Here is a 12,076-nt window from a genome sequence, read left to right as displayed (position 1 = left end):
AGCTGACATTTCCATCTCTGCAAATTCTGCCTTTGCAAAGAAATTTAGGTTTTTCCCTTTTATTTGAAAACCCCCTTCCTGACAATAAGCAGGCGTGTAGCCCCTAGAACTAGTTCATCTAAAGGACTAGAAACTTAGAACAAACATCAAAGCAAGCAATTTGGAAACAGCAGCAAACAGAATTATTTTCCTTTAAATAAAGTTATAGGTGAGTTGGTGATTCGTTTCGTTTACAGGTTTTAACTCTTCATGCTTATCTGGGATTTTTTTTTAAATGGTTATCTGTTTTTGCTGAGGATTTAGGTTAACCTGGGTCTGCCCTGTGGCAATTTATACTCACTAGATTACTGTATGGACCCACCGCTTCAACATGGAAATGGAAGAATGAGTGGAGCATGGAGAAAGGGACAGAAAGCAAGCAGCCATGCTCAAACTAGCCGCAGAGAAAAAAAAATCAAATTGCAAAGCAGAAACCCTCGCCTTTTCTTCCCTGGACCATCTCCTGATGTCTGTGAGTGTCTAAATATAAATAACATTAATGATGCCTTATGAATCAAACCAGTCGGTGATATAATATGATAGCCAGGGAACCCAGCATCAAAAATGGGTGTACTAAATGAACTTCCACATTAAGCTATTTTCTACAGCCATTGCAGCAATACAACCACATTTGTACCGCTGCAAGATTTGTCCTAATGTTCTCCTTGCTCCGTATTCTCAATCCTTCAAACCAAACTCAGTTGCTCTGTTAATGTTTGGGGGAAAAAATTGGTTAGATAAGCGTTGATTGGGCCTTCTCCAAAAGGCAGAAGGGTTTGGCTCCGTTCACTTGGCTCGTATAACCTCAGAATTGTTGTTTTATGCTTGTTGGACAAAATTTAGGATTCAACCTGCTGTGCAGCACCAGACACGGGGTTAACATTGCTATTATTCATAGTAATTTTTATAACATCTCCCTGAGAATATTTGCTCTGGGCTGATATTTTACCGCCAGTGCCCCTATTTCAGGAGGCTGGGGAAGAAATGCTCTTGGTGATCATCTGTCAAACTTTTCACAATTTATAATCTACCCAGTATCTCCCAGAACAAGCGTTGCTTCCTCATCCAAGAAACGCAACCTGTTTTTCATGCAGCTTTTGGTCAAATGTGGTTTTTTTGGGGGGGGGGGAGGTAGGACAGAGGATCTGTCTTCGCTGTATGTGTTGATTATTACCCCATGATTGGTGCAGGATTGCTTGGGGTCCAGATGCGGTCGCTGCAAAACCACAGGCTTAGAAAGGAAAGCAAAGGAAGGTCGCGAGCTACTCGGAGCGAAAATGCCGCTGTTGCAGCCAGCCAGAATTAGCATCACAGGATGTGTTTTTAGGGACCAGCTTTGCAAACCGGAACAGTTAACTTCTGCTGTAAGGTTCTTGTTGGAGTTAGCAGGCCAGCCAGGTAGAGAGAAAAGGCTGCTGAGCGTCCCCCTTTCTTTAAAGTAAGGGCGGGCGATGGAGAATTGGCCATTTTTAAGTCACGCTGGACCTTCTGAAATGATTCAGGCCCTTCCACCCTGCTGTCGAGCAGAACTGAGAACGCCTATTTCCTTTCTCGATCCCAGATGATTTGGCTGGGAGAGATTGTCCTCCCCCACCAAAAAAAAGAGAATATAAGAGGGGTGTCTCCAAGCGCAGAGGGGAGAAAACATCACAGGCCTTTGGAAACCAGATGGTCCTGGACAGTTTAAAGCAGATTCCAGAGCGATGATTCGTTTATTTATAAAATGTGCATCTCGGCGTTTCATTCTTTTTTAACTACCCAAGAGTGGAATGACTTCACTACACTTCTAAGGCAGACGCTGGGGATTTTCATCCCGAGATCCTGCGTGTGCAAAGCAAATCTTCTAAACCCCATCCCTTCCAACTTTACAGTCATCTTTTTCTTAGCTATTCTTTCTTTCCAATCCATTTGCAAGGCCTTTCTATCGTGCTGTTGCGCCAAACGGCCAGTGTCCTTCCTTCCAAGTTACGTATTTCTCTGTGGAATGTTTTTAAATCTGCCGGTGCTGCTTTTTACAATATTTCTGCAATGGCATTTTTCAGATCAGTTGGACCACCCTATTGATACCCTTACAGGACCATTTTTACACCAAAGAAATCTAGCTGCACACTGGCAAATTCACTTGGGGCTTTCCAGGAGTCTAATAATAACCAAATTGGAAAAAAAAGAAAAAGAAAAAAAGCGGGGGGGGGGACGCAAATCTAATTTAAAATAAATCAAGTTTCTAGACCTTAAGATAGCACGGCCATACTTGCTTTCTACCAACCAAAGATAAGAATGGATTTACTCTTATTAGGGTCAAATCTGATGCCGCTCCTGAGCGTCACATTTTGGAGCCAGCCAAAGCCCCTTCTGAAATAACATATTTTATAAAAAATACCTATAAATTGCAATTTCGTTCCCTTTGGCTGGGAACTCTGGAAACGTTCCAGTGAAGAGCAAAAATTTGGGGGAGGCCAACTGAGTAACAGACTCCCATTGAGATTACGGACATTTATACACCGCCAAGGCCAGAATCTAGAATCCTTGAAAGACCATCTTGGCTAGGGTCCCCCCCCACAGTCATCTGCTGCCCTTATAAATTATCCAGGCCCCCCTAACAGAGACAGGGGCCATTTCCAGGGCTGTTTGGCCAGCTTGCAAGGGGCCACAGGCCAGTTTCAGTGAAGTCGTCCTTGCAATGCACAGATTCCCTTGCCACCCATATGCAACAATTGGGAATTTAAAAAGCAAAAAATCTTGCATTTCCCCCCTCTGCTTTGCATGCTCAGAGAACACGTCTCTGTGTAAAACCCAAATCTCCTGAATTATGGAAAGGACGGTCCGATGCCCCTAACTGATGGAGTACATTATTATCCCTTCTGAAAAAGGAGAGGGAAGGCGGGCGGGGTGGGGTGGGGTGGGGTGGGGGGCCTTTCAAGCTAAGTGCTAATGTTACAGGGTTGTTTACAGAGGGCTCGCAAACAAGCAAAAAGCCACTTAAAAGGCTTGGATTGGTTTTGTTTTTTAAAGCGCTGCTGGAACCGCAGCGCAGGTCCTGTTTCTGCTTTAAAACAAACGCGGCCCCGAATTGGACGCAAAGCGGGTCTCAGACGAAGGGCTGGAGAAGACAAAGCGACCCGGGGACTGCCCCCCCAACACAAACATCTCAGACCCCCCCCTTCCAGATGCGCCCCATCCTTCTGGGATACTCAGACCGGCAGCTGGAAGGGGCGAACCGAGACCACGCAAGAGGCCCCCGGGAGACAGCGCCTTGGGAAATACTCTGCACGTGCTCAGAGGCGCGCTGCCTGGGACCCCCCCTCCCCTCCCCTCCCCACGCGGCTGCAATTCCACCGGGGGGGGGAGGCACCCGCCGCAAAGCCAGCGCGCCGGGGAAGGAGACGCCGAGCCGGCGCAGCGCAGAGGCCGCCCGGTCTCCAGAGGCGCGCGGGTCCGGGGGAAGAAAGGCAGCCCCGCGCGCCGGCAGGCCCCGTCGCCCCCGGCCCGCCCCTGTGGCCGCCGCCACCCACCTCCAAGCAGCAGCGCCGGCAGCGGCATTCCTGCCTCGCCCGAGCCGGCCGGGAGGCGCCCAGCCCGCTCGCCCCGGACCGGCTGGAGCGCTGGATGGATGGATGGCTGGAGGGACGCGCCCGCTCCACCTCTTCGCCGGGCGGCGGCTGGCTGGCAGGCAAGGGAGCGTGGACAAAGTGCCCGAGGCGTCCAGAAGCGTGACGCAGCCGGCCTGGCCCGGCCGTGCCCTGCCCTGCCCTGCCCTGCCCTGCCCGGGGCTTGCTCCCCTCCGTGCGAACGGACCCGCGTTTTAAAACGCGCTTCCCTGGGTCTGCTTCGTAACAGGCACTGTAACAGATCGACCGCGCTTCTGCATAGCTCTCTCTCTTAACATGCGCTCTGATAGGTCTTTCTTAGCCTGCCCTGTAGCAGATCTCCTTCACATGCCCTGTGAAGCTCGACTAACAAATAAATAGATTTGTTACAGGGCACGTGAAGAAGGAGGCCTGTTCGATGCTTCTGGACAGGTCTCTTTCTCCAGCTGCCCGTTGAACAGGGAGGTCTGCTTTCCAGCCTGCTGTCTGAACAGAGGTCTGCTTTCTCCCTGCGCTTTTCCAAACGCCCTTGGAGCAGCCAGGGCAGATTTCCAACGGCCTAGAAGAGAGTCGCTCGCTTCAGGAGAGGGACCCTCTCGGTACCTGCCCAGTTTTGCTGCGGACGGTCCAGTTTTCAGCTGCGCGCTGCAAAAATCTGTCCGCTGCCGGAGGCCCGGGCTGAAGGCACCCCCGGGCTGCGCTTCATGAGCATAAACTGGATTCTCGGGGTTGGAGGAAGCCCAACTGCTGCACTTTCTGTTTCACTCTGGTTTACAGTAACCTGTCGGAGGCCTTTGCTTTATTTCGCTTTGGCCAATCAACCAGGATCACAACTTCACCAGCTGAAAAAGGGGAAGCAACATAGGAAGCCCAGTTTCTAACTGTAAAATGATGCATGCTGAATGAGTTTTGCTTTACCCTTCTGTGTGGCCCTAAAATAAGCTGCTTTCCCCATTCGCTTTGTCTCTTCTTTCTGTTTTGGTGGGTCTGGCCTAAAATGTTTTGGGCAGCTTCCTCTACTACAAGGGAGGGAGGGAGGGAGGGAGGGAGGGAAAGAAAGAGGGAGGGAGGGAGGGAGGGAGGGAAAGAAAGAGAGAGAGAGGGAGGGAGGGAGGGAGAGGAAGGAAGGAAGGAAGGAAGGAAGGAAGGAAGGAAAGAAAGAAAGAAAGAAAGAAAGAAAGAGAAAAAGGGAGGGAGGGAGGGAGGGAAAGAAAGAGAGAGGGAGGGAGGGAGAGAAAGAGAGAAAGAGAAAGAAAGAAAGAAAGAAAGAAAGAAAGAAAGAAAGAAAGAAAGAAAGAAAGAAAGTGAGAGGGAGGGAGGGAGGGAGAGAGGGAGAGAAAGAAGGAGGGAGGGAGAGAGAGAGAGAGAGAGGAAGAAAGAAAGAAAGAAAGAAAGAAAGAGAGAGAAAGGAAAGAAAGGGTTTTTCTGTGTTTTTTTCAGAATGAGTAATCTCACAGCGTATCTGTTGATGTTTCTGAAACTGTTTGCTTATTAGAGTTCTGCTTTTCTTTTACAGTATGATCTTTTAAACTCTCAGATAAGCCACAGTGAATTTACTATCTCAACAAACACAATGGGCTTTTAGCACATTATAATCAGTAATTGATAAGGAACTTGTGAGCTGCCTTGCGTGCAACCTGTGCCTGTTTTCCAACCAACCTGTTTTCGCCTCTGTTTTTTTCCCTGCACCTCACCCTAATTTAAATCCTCCATCAGTCTAGCCTTTTTAATAAAATTGGCTAGTTGGAAACAGATGTTTGCCACCAGCGACTAAGAGGGCTCTCTTCCTACAGTGAGTTTATTTATTACGAACCTGAGGAGAAAAATCAAGGGAGCCAGGGTCAAGCAACTCTCTCTCACTGAACCTTCTGATCTTGCTAATTCATTTTTACACTTTTCCAGAATTGCTTCCTTATATGACAGAAAGCTGCAGGCTTATCTATCCAATCAGAGCACAATTACTGTACGTACGGTAACTATCTTCTCAACCTAAGGTTCAAAGACATTTGGAAAAAAACATGGGAGATGGAAGAATTTGGGGCAATTCCAGCACCTTGCAGGCCTCCCAAACAAGGCCTACCGGTATGTTGCAATTCTCCCAGAATTGGTAAACATAAATAAGTTTCTAGTCCTCAGGAATTGCAAAATAAAGAAAGCCAGATCTCTAAGATTAGGTTGCAAAGATAAGCACAAAAGCCCTTGGGGAGGGTGAAATAAAATTTGCAGGAGGCAGAGAAGCTTTTGAGGAGGCTCAGAGAGCATGGCGGTAAAGCCACCGAATGCAAACATTTTCAGTTTTCCGTTTTTTAAAAAGAAAATGGGAGCATTAAGCAACATTGGGCATCGGGCGCCACAGGCAAGACGCAGGCCTCTTGTGATAGACTTGTCACCATCGCATCAGTTCGGACCAGATTGGATTCAAACTCGGGCCCATTTCGAAAACTAACCCAGGAAGATTCAGGAAACTTGATTGGGACATTCACCTCCGATGGGATCCTCTCCAGCTGCATCCCCCGTGCAAGATCATCCCAGCTGAATCCAGTTCTTTGGACGGCCTTTCTCTTTTCGATCAAATTGCCTTTTCAGTGGATCTCCAAAGATTAGCCCAGACTTTTTATCTAGCCCAGAGGCACGGTTTGGGGGATAAGAACGGGGAAACGCCAGCCAGGCAGCTTCTCCGCCAGCCACGAATGGAGCCACCGCACAGCATCCTCCACGCCAAAAAGGAATGGATTAAGATGATGTCAAACTGCATCGCGGCCAGAATTTGGGTTCCATTCACTGCAACGGAACTGTGTTTCTTTTTGGGCTTCACGGGCAAGTAGCAGAATTGGCACGGAAGTGCTGGCTTCTTTCGGGAGGCCCATGCCGGCCATTGGACAGATTAGAACAATGTCTGCCAATTGGGGATTTTTAAAAAAAGAACAAATCAACGGCTTGGCTTCCGTTCAGAGCCTTTCCGAGCAACACAGGGGCATTGGCAACAACGAATAAATGTTGTAAAAGGCCACCTTTTAAGGCAGCCACAAGACAAACAGGAAGCGTGGCTCTTCCAACAGGTTATTTTTTTTTTCGCAGTACCAGCTGCAGCACCCACTTTGGGGTCTACAAACACCCAGAGAGACACCAGTTTGTGCCCAGAAATACCCACAGGAAGAGGTTGCTAATACAACTAAACTCTCTTGAAATAGCACAACATTAGCAATGCGTAACATATCTCCCCGACTGGAAGGCTTTTGGGGAAATCTGGGCCCAAATCTCACAGGTAGCCCTTCGCTGATCGCCTGGGATGAACCCAAAGATGATCCTAGGCGAACGCAAAAAGGAGAATGGATGAAGGAGTTGGATCTGGAGCCTGGTAAGGCTAAATCGGTGCCCAGTTTTCACCCTTGTCTCGTCGGCCACTGTTTCTTGGGCCTCCTTGAAAGAGCTGCAGTGAGCAAAAATCCAAGGCAGCTTTCCCAAATTAATTTCTGCCCGCTCTGATTTTTAAATTTTTTTGGAAATGTATGCCAGGGTGGGGGGGAGAGAGAAAAGTTTATGCAGGCATAAGGAAGCAAGGAAATCTGCTGATAGTGGACACAGTCACTAATCCAGACCTCTTTTAATTTTTTGCAACTGATGCATCGACGGGATAATTTTTAAAAAGGAGAACTAGCCGTTTATCTCCTTTTGCTTTATCTCCACTTCTATATTATGATTTCTTGATCTGGAGAAGTTCATTCTTTTTTTATTTTTAAAGGAAGTCAGATAACAGGCAGGAGGGGGAGAGGAAGAGAGGAAAAAATAGAATAGCATCTCTTTCCCCATCTCTTAATATTACCGCAAGGTTTCTTTGGGAGAAGAAATCTCTCTCAGTGCTGGGAAACTTTCAACCAGCAGAGGGGAAATCCACCAGCGATCAAAAAGGAAATGTCTTTTTTGGGCAGGCAATGCAAGTCGAATTTAGGGGGTTTATTCTGAATGTCAGCCAAGATTAAATGTTTTTTACCGCAATACTATAAAGCTTTTTTGCCCATCAAGCACACCCCCACCAGCCATTTTGCTACCCTGCAAAAAAAAATATACACAAACCCACACACACACACACTTCTCAAGTCCCTAGTCCTCAGGACGGAAAGCCCACGGAGAGCAACAAAGAGAATTGACATCTTCCTGAGATTTGATTGGTCCACTTTTGGTAACTGCAATTCGTTTTCTGGACTGGGCAGATTTGAGAACCAAGAACTGGATTGGATGTGTAAAATGGGGGCTCCTGTTGCCATTTAAGGCTTTTTTGAAAAGCAAAGAGGGCGACCGACATCCTGCGGCAGGGAGTTCCATTAGTAAAAAGGCCTCCTTTATATCTGTTTATCTTTCAGTTGAACCTGATTCATGAGAGTAGCTAAACCACGAAGTTTCTCGCACAGATACCAGCCAGAAGTACTGGGACTACAGACCCCATTGTTCCCAGATAGGATGGTCCCCCCCAGGCCTCCGATTAAGGCCCCCAAGGCTTTAAACTGTTCAGCAGTGCCATCTGGTGGAGGCCACAGAGCAAACATCAGAAATGCACCAAACCGTATTTGCTCAGGAAGATGCAAAAGTGAAGTCTGGTATTTAGTGGCAAACACTGTTTGCTTGAACTGTTTGGAAGAAGAAGTACAAACAGGTGCAGGGGGATCCCAAAGCCCATGCTCTCTGGTGAGAAAAAAAATAGCATAAGGGGGTAGGAAACCCCAAAGGAGTTAGTAAAAATAGTTTTGCTTTCTGAAACATGCATGTATTTAGTGGTGAGGCTGGAAGACAGAATAATAGAGCCGCGGGGAAAATCTCTCTTAAAAAATACAGGTCTACAAATAAAGGTATTTTTCTGCACAAAACCAATTTACCCTAAGTAACTGAAAACTAATCAAAACAGTGTTTCATGCAATGAAAACTTTATTTTTTTCAAAACAAGTTATCTCTGCTTTGTTTTCGACAAGGAGAACAGCAGCAACCCTTGAAACATAATTTTAACTCACAAGGAAGGAACTGAATCAGGCTACATCCTCCTTTTTTCAACTCAACCCATCCTACTTTCATACACTCGTATAAAACTGGATAGAAAAAAAAAATCTTGCACTCTAAAGTGCTAAACACTGCCCTGGCCGAATTCAAAATCTTAAAACAGCAATTGTGCCAGTCTAGATAACAAATGCTAAATATAATTTTTCAGGCCTTGGTTGCTAATTTGCCAGAAATGACTCCAGAGTCCTGCAACTTTAAAGAGACGAGCTGCAAAAACGAGCACTGTTCTAAGACGGAGAGAAATTTTATTCACTTTCAGCAGAGAACTTAGCTTCTCTTTCAAAGCAACCTCCCCCCGCCCAGTTTTTCAGTTTCCCAGATCTGTCAAAATGTGTTTTTTTCACTTCTCGCATTGCAACTGCCACAGCCTTCTACAGAACAGAAAGCTCTGAACGGTTGCACCGTGTTTATCCCACGAAGAACCCCGGCGCAAGGAACGGGCAAGAAATGTGCCATTGCCCTTAACTGAGCTGCCACAAACCTCAAAGAAAATGACAATATTGCAACCATAAACATTTGGCAGTCAATCCATAACACAAACATCTGGCAAATCCTTTGAACTAGGATTTCTAAACTTTCCACCAAGGAATTTGGTGGAAGGACTAGAACGTCGTTTTGGGGTTCCTTTTTCTCAATCCAGTTGATGAATGTGTCTTGCAGCAAGTTGAGAAATAGCAGAGGGGGTATGAAAAGTTTAACCCCTCCTGGCTCCTACACATTGGAAAAAAACGACAAATATGACTGTATTTCTCCACAAAGCATCGAAATGAAAATAAATGAGTGGAAACTATTAACGGAGAACGGCCATTTGCTTCATTTTTTCTTTTTCGGAGCTGGACAGCTCCTCAATTTCTCTGGGTTTTGCTCCCAAAGGGGCCTATTTCGAAGGAAAGAGAAGGGCCCCAAATTACTTTTGACGCAACAATAACGCTAAAGCCAACCTAAACGTTTTTCAAATGGATTTTTACGAGCATGTGCTGCGTTGTAAGAATCCCGCGGGAGGGTTCTTAAGAAATCGTACGAGAAATCCTTTGCATTTTTGGAAACGCACGGGAGGCCAGTGACCTCTTCCCACAAGTAATTCAAACGCTGCTACGTCAAAAAATAAAGACTTCCCCAATTTCAAGATAACAGTCACAGGCAGAAATCTCACAGGGGTTGCAAAACATCGCCCGTTTTAACCCCTACGGTTGCTAGAGGAACGCATCAACCGGTGAAACTTCTTGGTCCAACCCAGAAGCACGATTGCATTTTTTTTCAGTCCTGAAAAGAATCGGCTGCATCAATTTTTGTCGGTTTCGGGCAGGACACCTCGGGCGTCTCCATCCGCGACCCTGCAGGACTGCCGCCGCCTAACATCTGGGCTGCACAAGAAACTGAACGAACATCGTGGCCTGTTGGGAATTGTAGTTTAGCAACTTGGCTCCAACTGCTAATATAAAGCTCAGAACTGCTGATCTCCCTCCAGCTCCAAAACCGAACCGATTTTAACTTGCTTTAAAAGAAGTCGGGCTTTGCAGAGAAACTTCCCGGCACCTTCACCGGATGAGGCCTCAGCCCCTAGCGATGATCAGCTCAGTCCAGCGTGAGGGCCTGCAGGATGAAGCTGTGGCTAGAGAGCACCGGAGCAGGGCTGGAGCCAATAAGTTGGCCACCGGGGTCTCAAGAAGCCAGGACCTCTTGGTTTTTAAAGGCTGCCTCGGAAAGACAAGGCTGGCGGCGTCCTTAAAAAAAAAGCCCTGGAAATAAGAGGCGGTGGGGACTCCCCTCACACAGAACTAGAAACTTGAGGCACAAGAATGGAGGCTACCAATTTGACCGGCCTTTTTTCCTCTCGGGGGGTCCTCCTCGTTCTTTGCGCCTTTTAAAAGGGGAGAGGCTCATCGCAGCTCCATCGAAGGGGAATAGGTCGATTCCGGCCAGCTCCAGCAAGGCAGGAAGGGCGCGTCGGAGAGCGCCCGCACGGAGGGCCCCGGCGCCTCGGGCAGCAGGCCCAGCGGCTGCGGGGCAGCCACCCCGCCGGGCAGCCAAAGGCGGGGACAGGGCCCGCAGCCGCTCCCCGGCGGGCGCTCGCCGGCCGGGTGCCAGGGGGGCGGCCCCACCGGCGCGGCGGCCCAGAGGTAGGCGGCCGGGGCGCCGGGGCGCCGGGCGGGCGGCTCCGGGGGGACGAGGCGAGGCGGGGCAGGCGCAGGGGCGGCGGGCGGCGGCCTCCGGGCGCGCCGCCGCCGCCGGTAGTTGCCCGGCTCGAACATGCCGCGGAACGCCGGGTCCAGCGTCCAGTCGCTGCCCTTGCGCGGGGCGCCCTCGCGGGGCACCCGGACGAAGCACTCGTGCAGGCTCAGGTTGTGGCGCACGCTGTTCTGCCAGCCGCGCTGGCCCAGCCGGTAGTAGGGGAAGCGCCCGGCGATGTACTGGTAGATGGCGCGCAGGGGCAGGCGCCCGCCCGGGCTGGCCTCGATGGCCATGGCGATCAGGGCGACGTAGGAGTACGGCGGCTTCGGGGCGGCTGCCGCCTGGCCGGCGCCCCCCTGGCCGGCCGCCCCGAGGCCGGCGCTCGCGGCGTCCCCCATGGCTTGGCCCGGCCGAGGCGCCCCGAAGCGGCTCCGGCCGGCGTCGGGGCGCAGCCCTCGGAGAGCCTCTTCCAAGCGCGCCTTTGGAGGCGCCGCGCGCCCGCCTCGCCTCGCCTCGCCCTGCCCTGCCCTGCCCGCCGGTGGCTCTGGGGGAGTCGGGAGCCCCCCGGCCGTGGACGCTTTCCTGGGCCGGCGGGGCGATCGCAGGCGGCGCGGCAAGCTGCGCCCCGCTCTCCGAGTGGCTTCTGCGCGCCTCCCGCGCCCCGCTGACCTCCGCGCCCCGCGGGTCAGCGACGGGTCAGCGGCAGATGTAACCTTTTCCCAGCGCAGCCGCCGCTCCAGCCGACGAGGGGAAGGGGCGAGCAGAGGCCTCCCCGCCCCCTCCCGTCTCCCGCAATGCCGGCGGCGCCTGCGGGCCCGGCAGAGCGGGCACTCTGCCCGTGCTCTGGGCTGCTCTTGCCACAGCTCAACTCAGCGGCGGCCCTTCAGGAGACGTGTCTGCATCCGAGAGTATTTCGGATAAAGGGGACAACCCGGCGCCCTGATCTAACACCTGCCAAGCGAGGGGGAACCCCGCGAGCAGCGTTGGCACCCGCTGGCAAAGGGCCACTTCTCCTCTCCCCAAATTATGACCGGGTCTGCCTTCAGGCCATCCGCAAATGCGGTTGAACCCACTTTTGAACTCTTTGTCCAAAACGGTTTCATCTCTCTTAACCAGCCTGGGCGCTCCTACACGTGTCAGCGTCGTGTTCTCATGACCCCCAATCCACTTCCACGGGAGACGATGGGAATCCTAGTCCCGGGACCCTGGAAAGTGCAGGAGGAGGAGCA

The 12,076-nt window shown here is 50.4% G+C and overlaps 1 protein-coding gene across 1 annotated transcript; it reads right to left on the bottom strand.

Moving 5' to 3' along the window:
• Positions 1-8,623: 8,623 nt before the first annotated feature.
• On the bottom strand, positions 8,624-11,438 carry LOC148216397 (uncharacterized). The gene has a single exon (XM_088137007.1). The coding sequence runs from the start codon at positions 11,243-11,245 to the stop codon at positions 10,556-10,558; it is 690 nt and encodes a 229-aa protein (XP_087993133.1). The 5' UTR covers positions 11,246-11,438; the 3' UTR covers positions 8,624-10,555.
• Between the last annotated feature and the right edge of the window lie 638 nt (positions 11,439-12,076).

Source organism: Python bivittatus, unplaced genomic scaffold (assembly GCF_059951505.1).
Source record: "Python bivittatus isolate LINGU-HERP-01145 unplaced genomic scaffold, Pbiv_v1 ctg000090_np1212, whole genome shotgun sequence".
Lineage (NCBI taxonomy): Eukaryota > Metazoa > Chordata > Lepidosauria > Squamata > Pythonidae > Python > Python bivittatus.
Note: the sequence above shows the minus strand (reverse complement) of the source record. Positions and strands in the feature narration are given on the sequence as shown.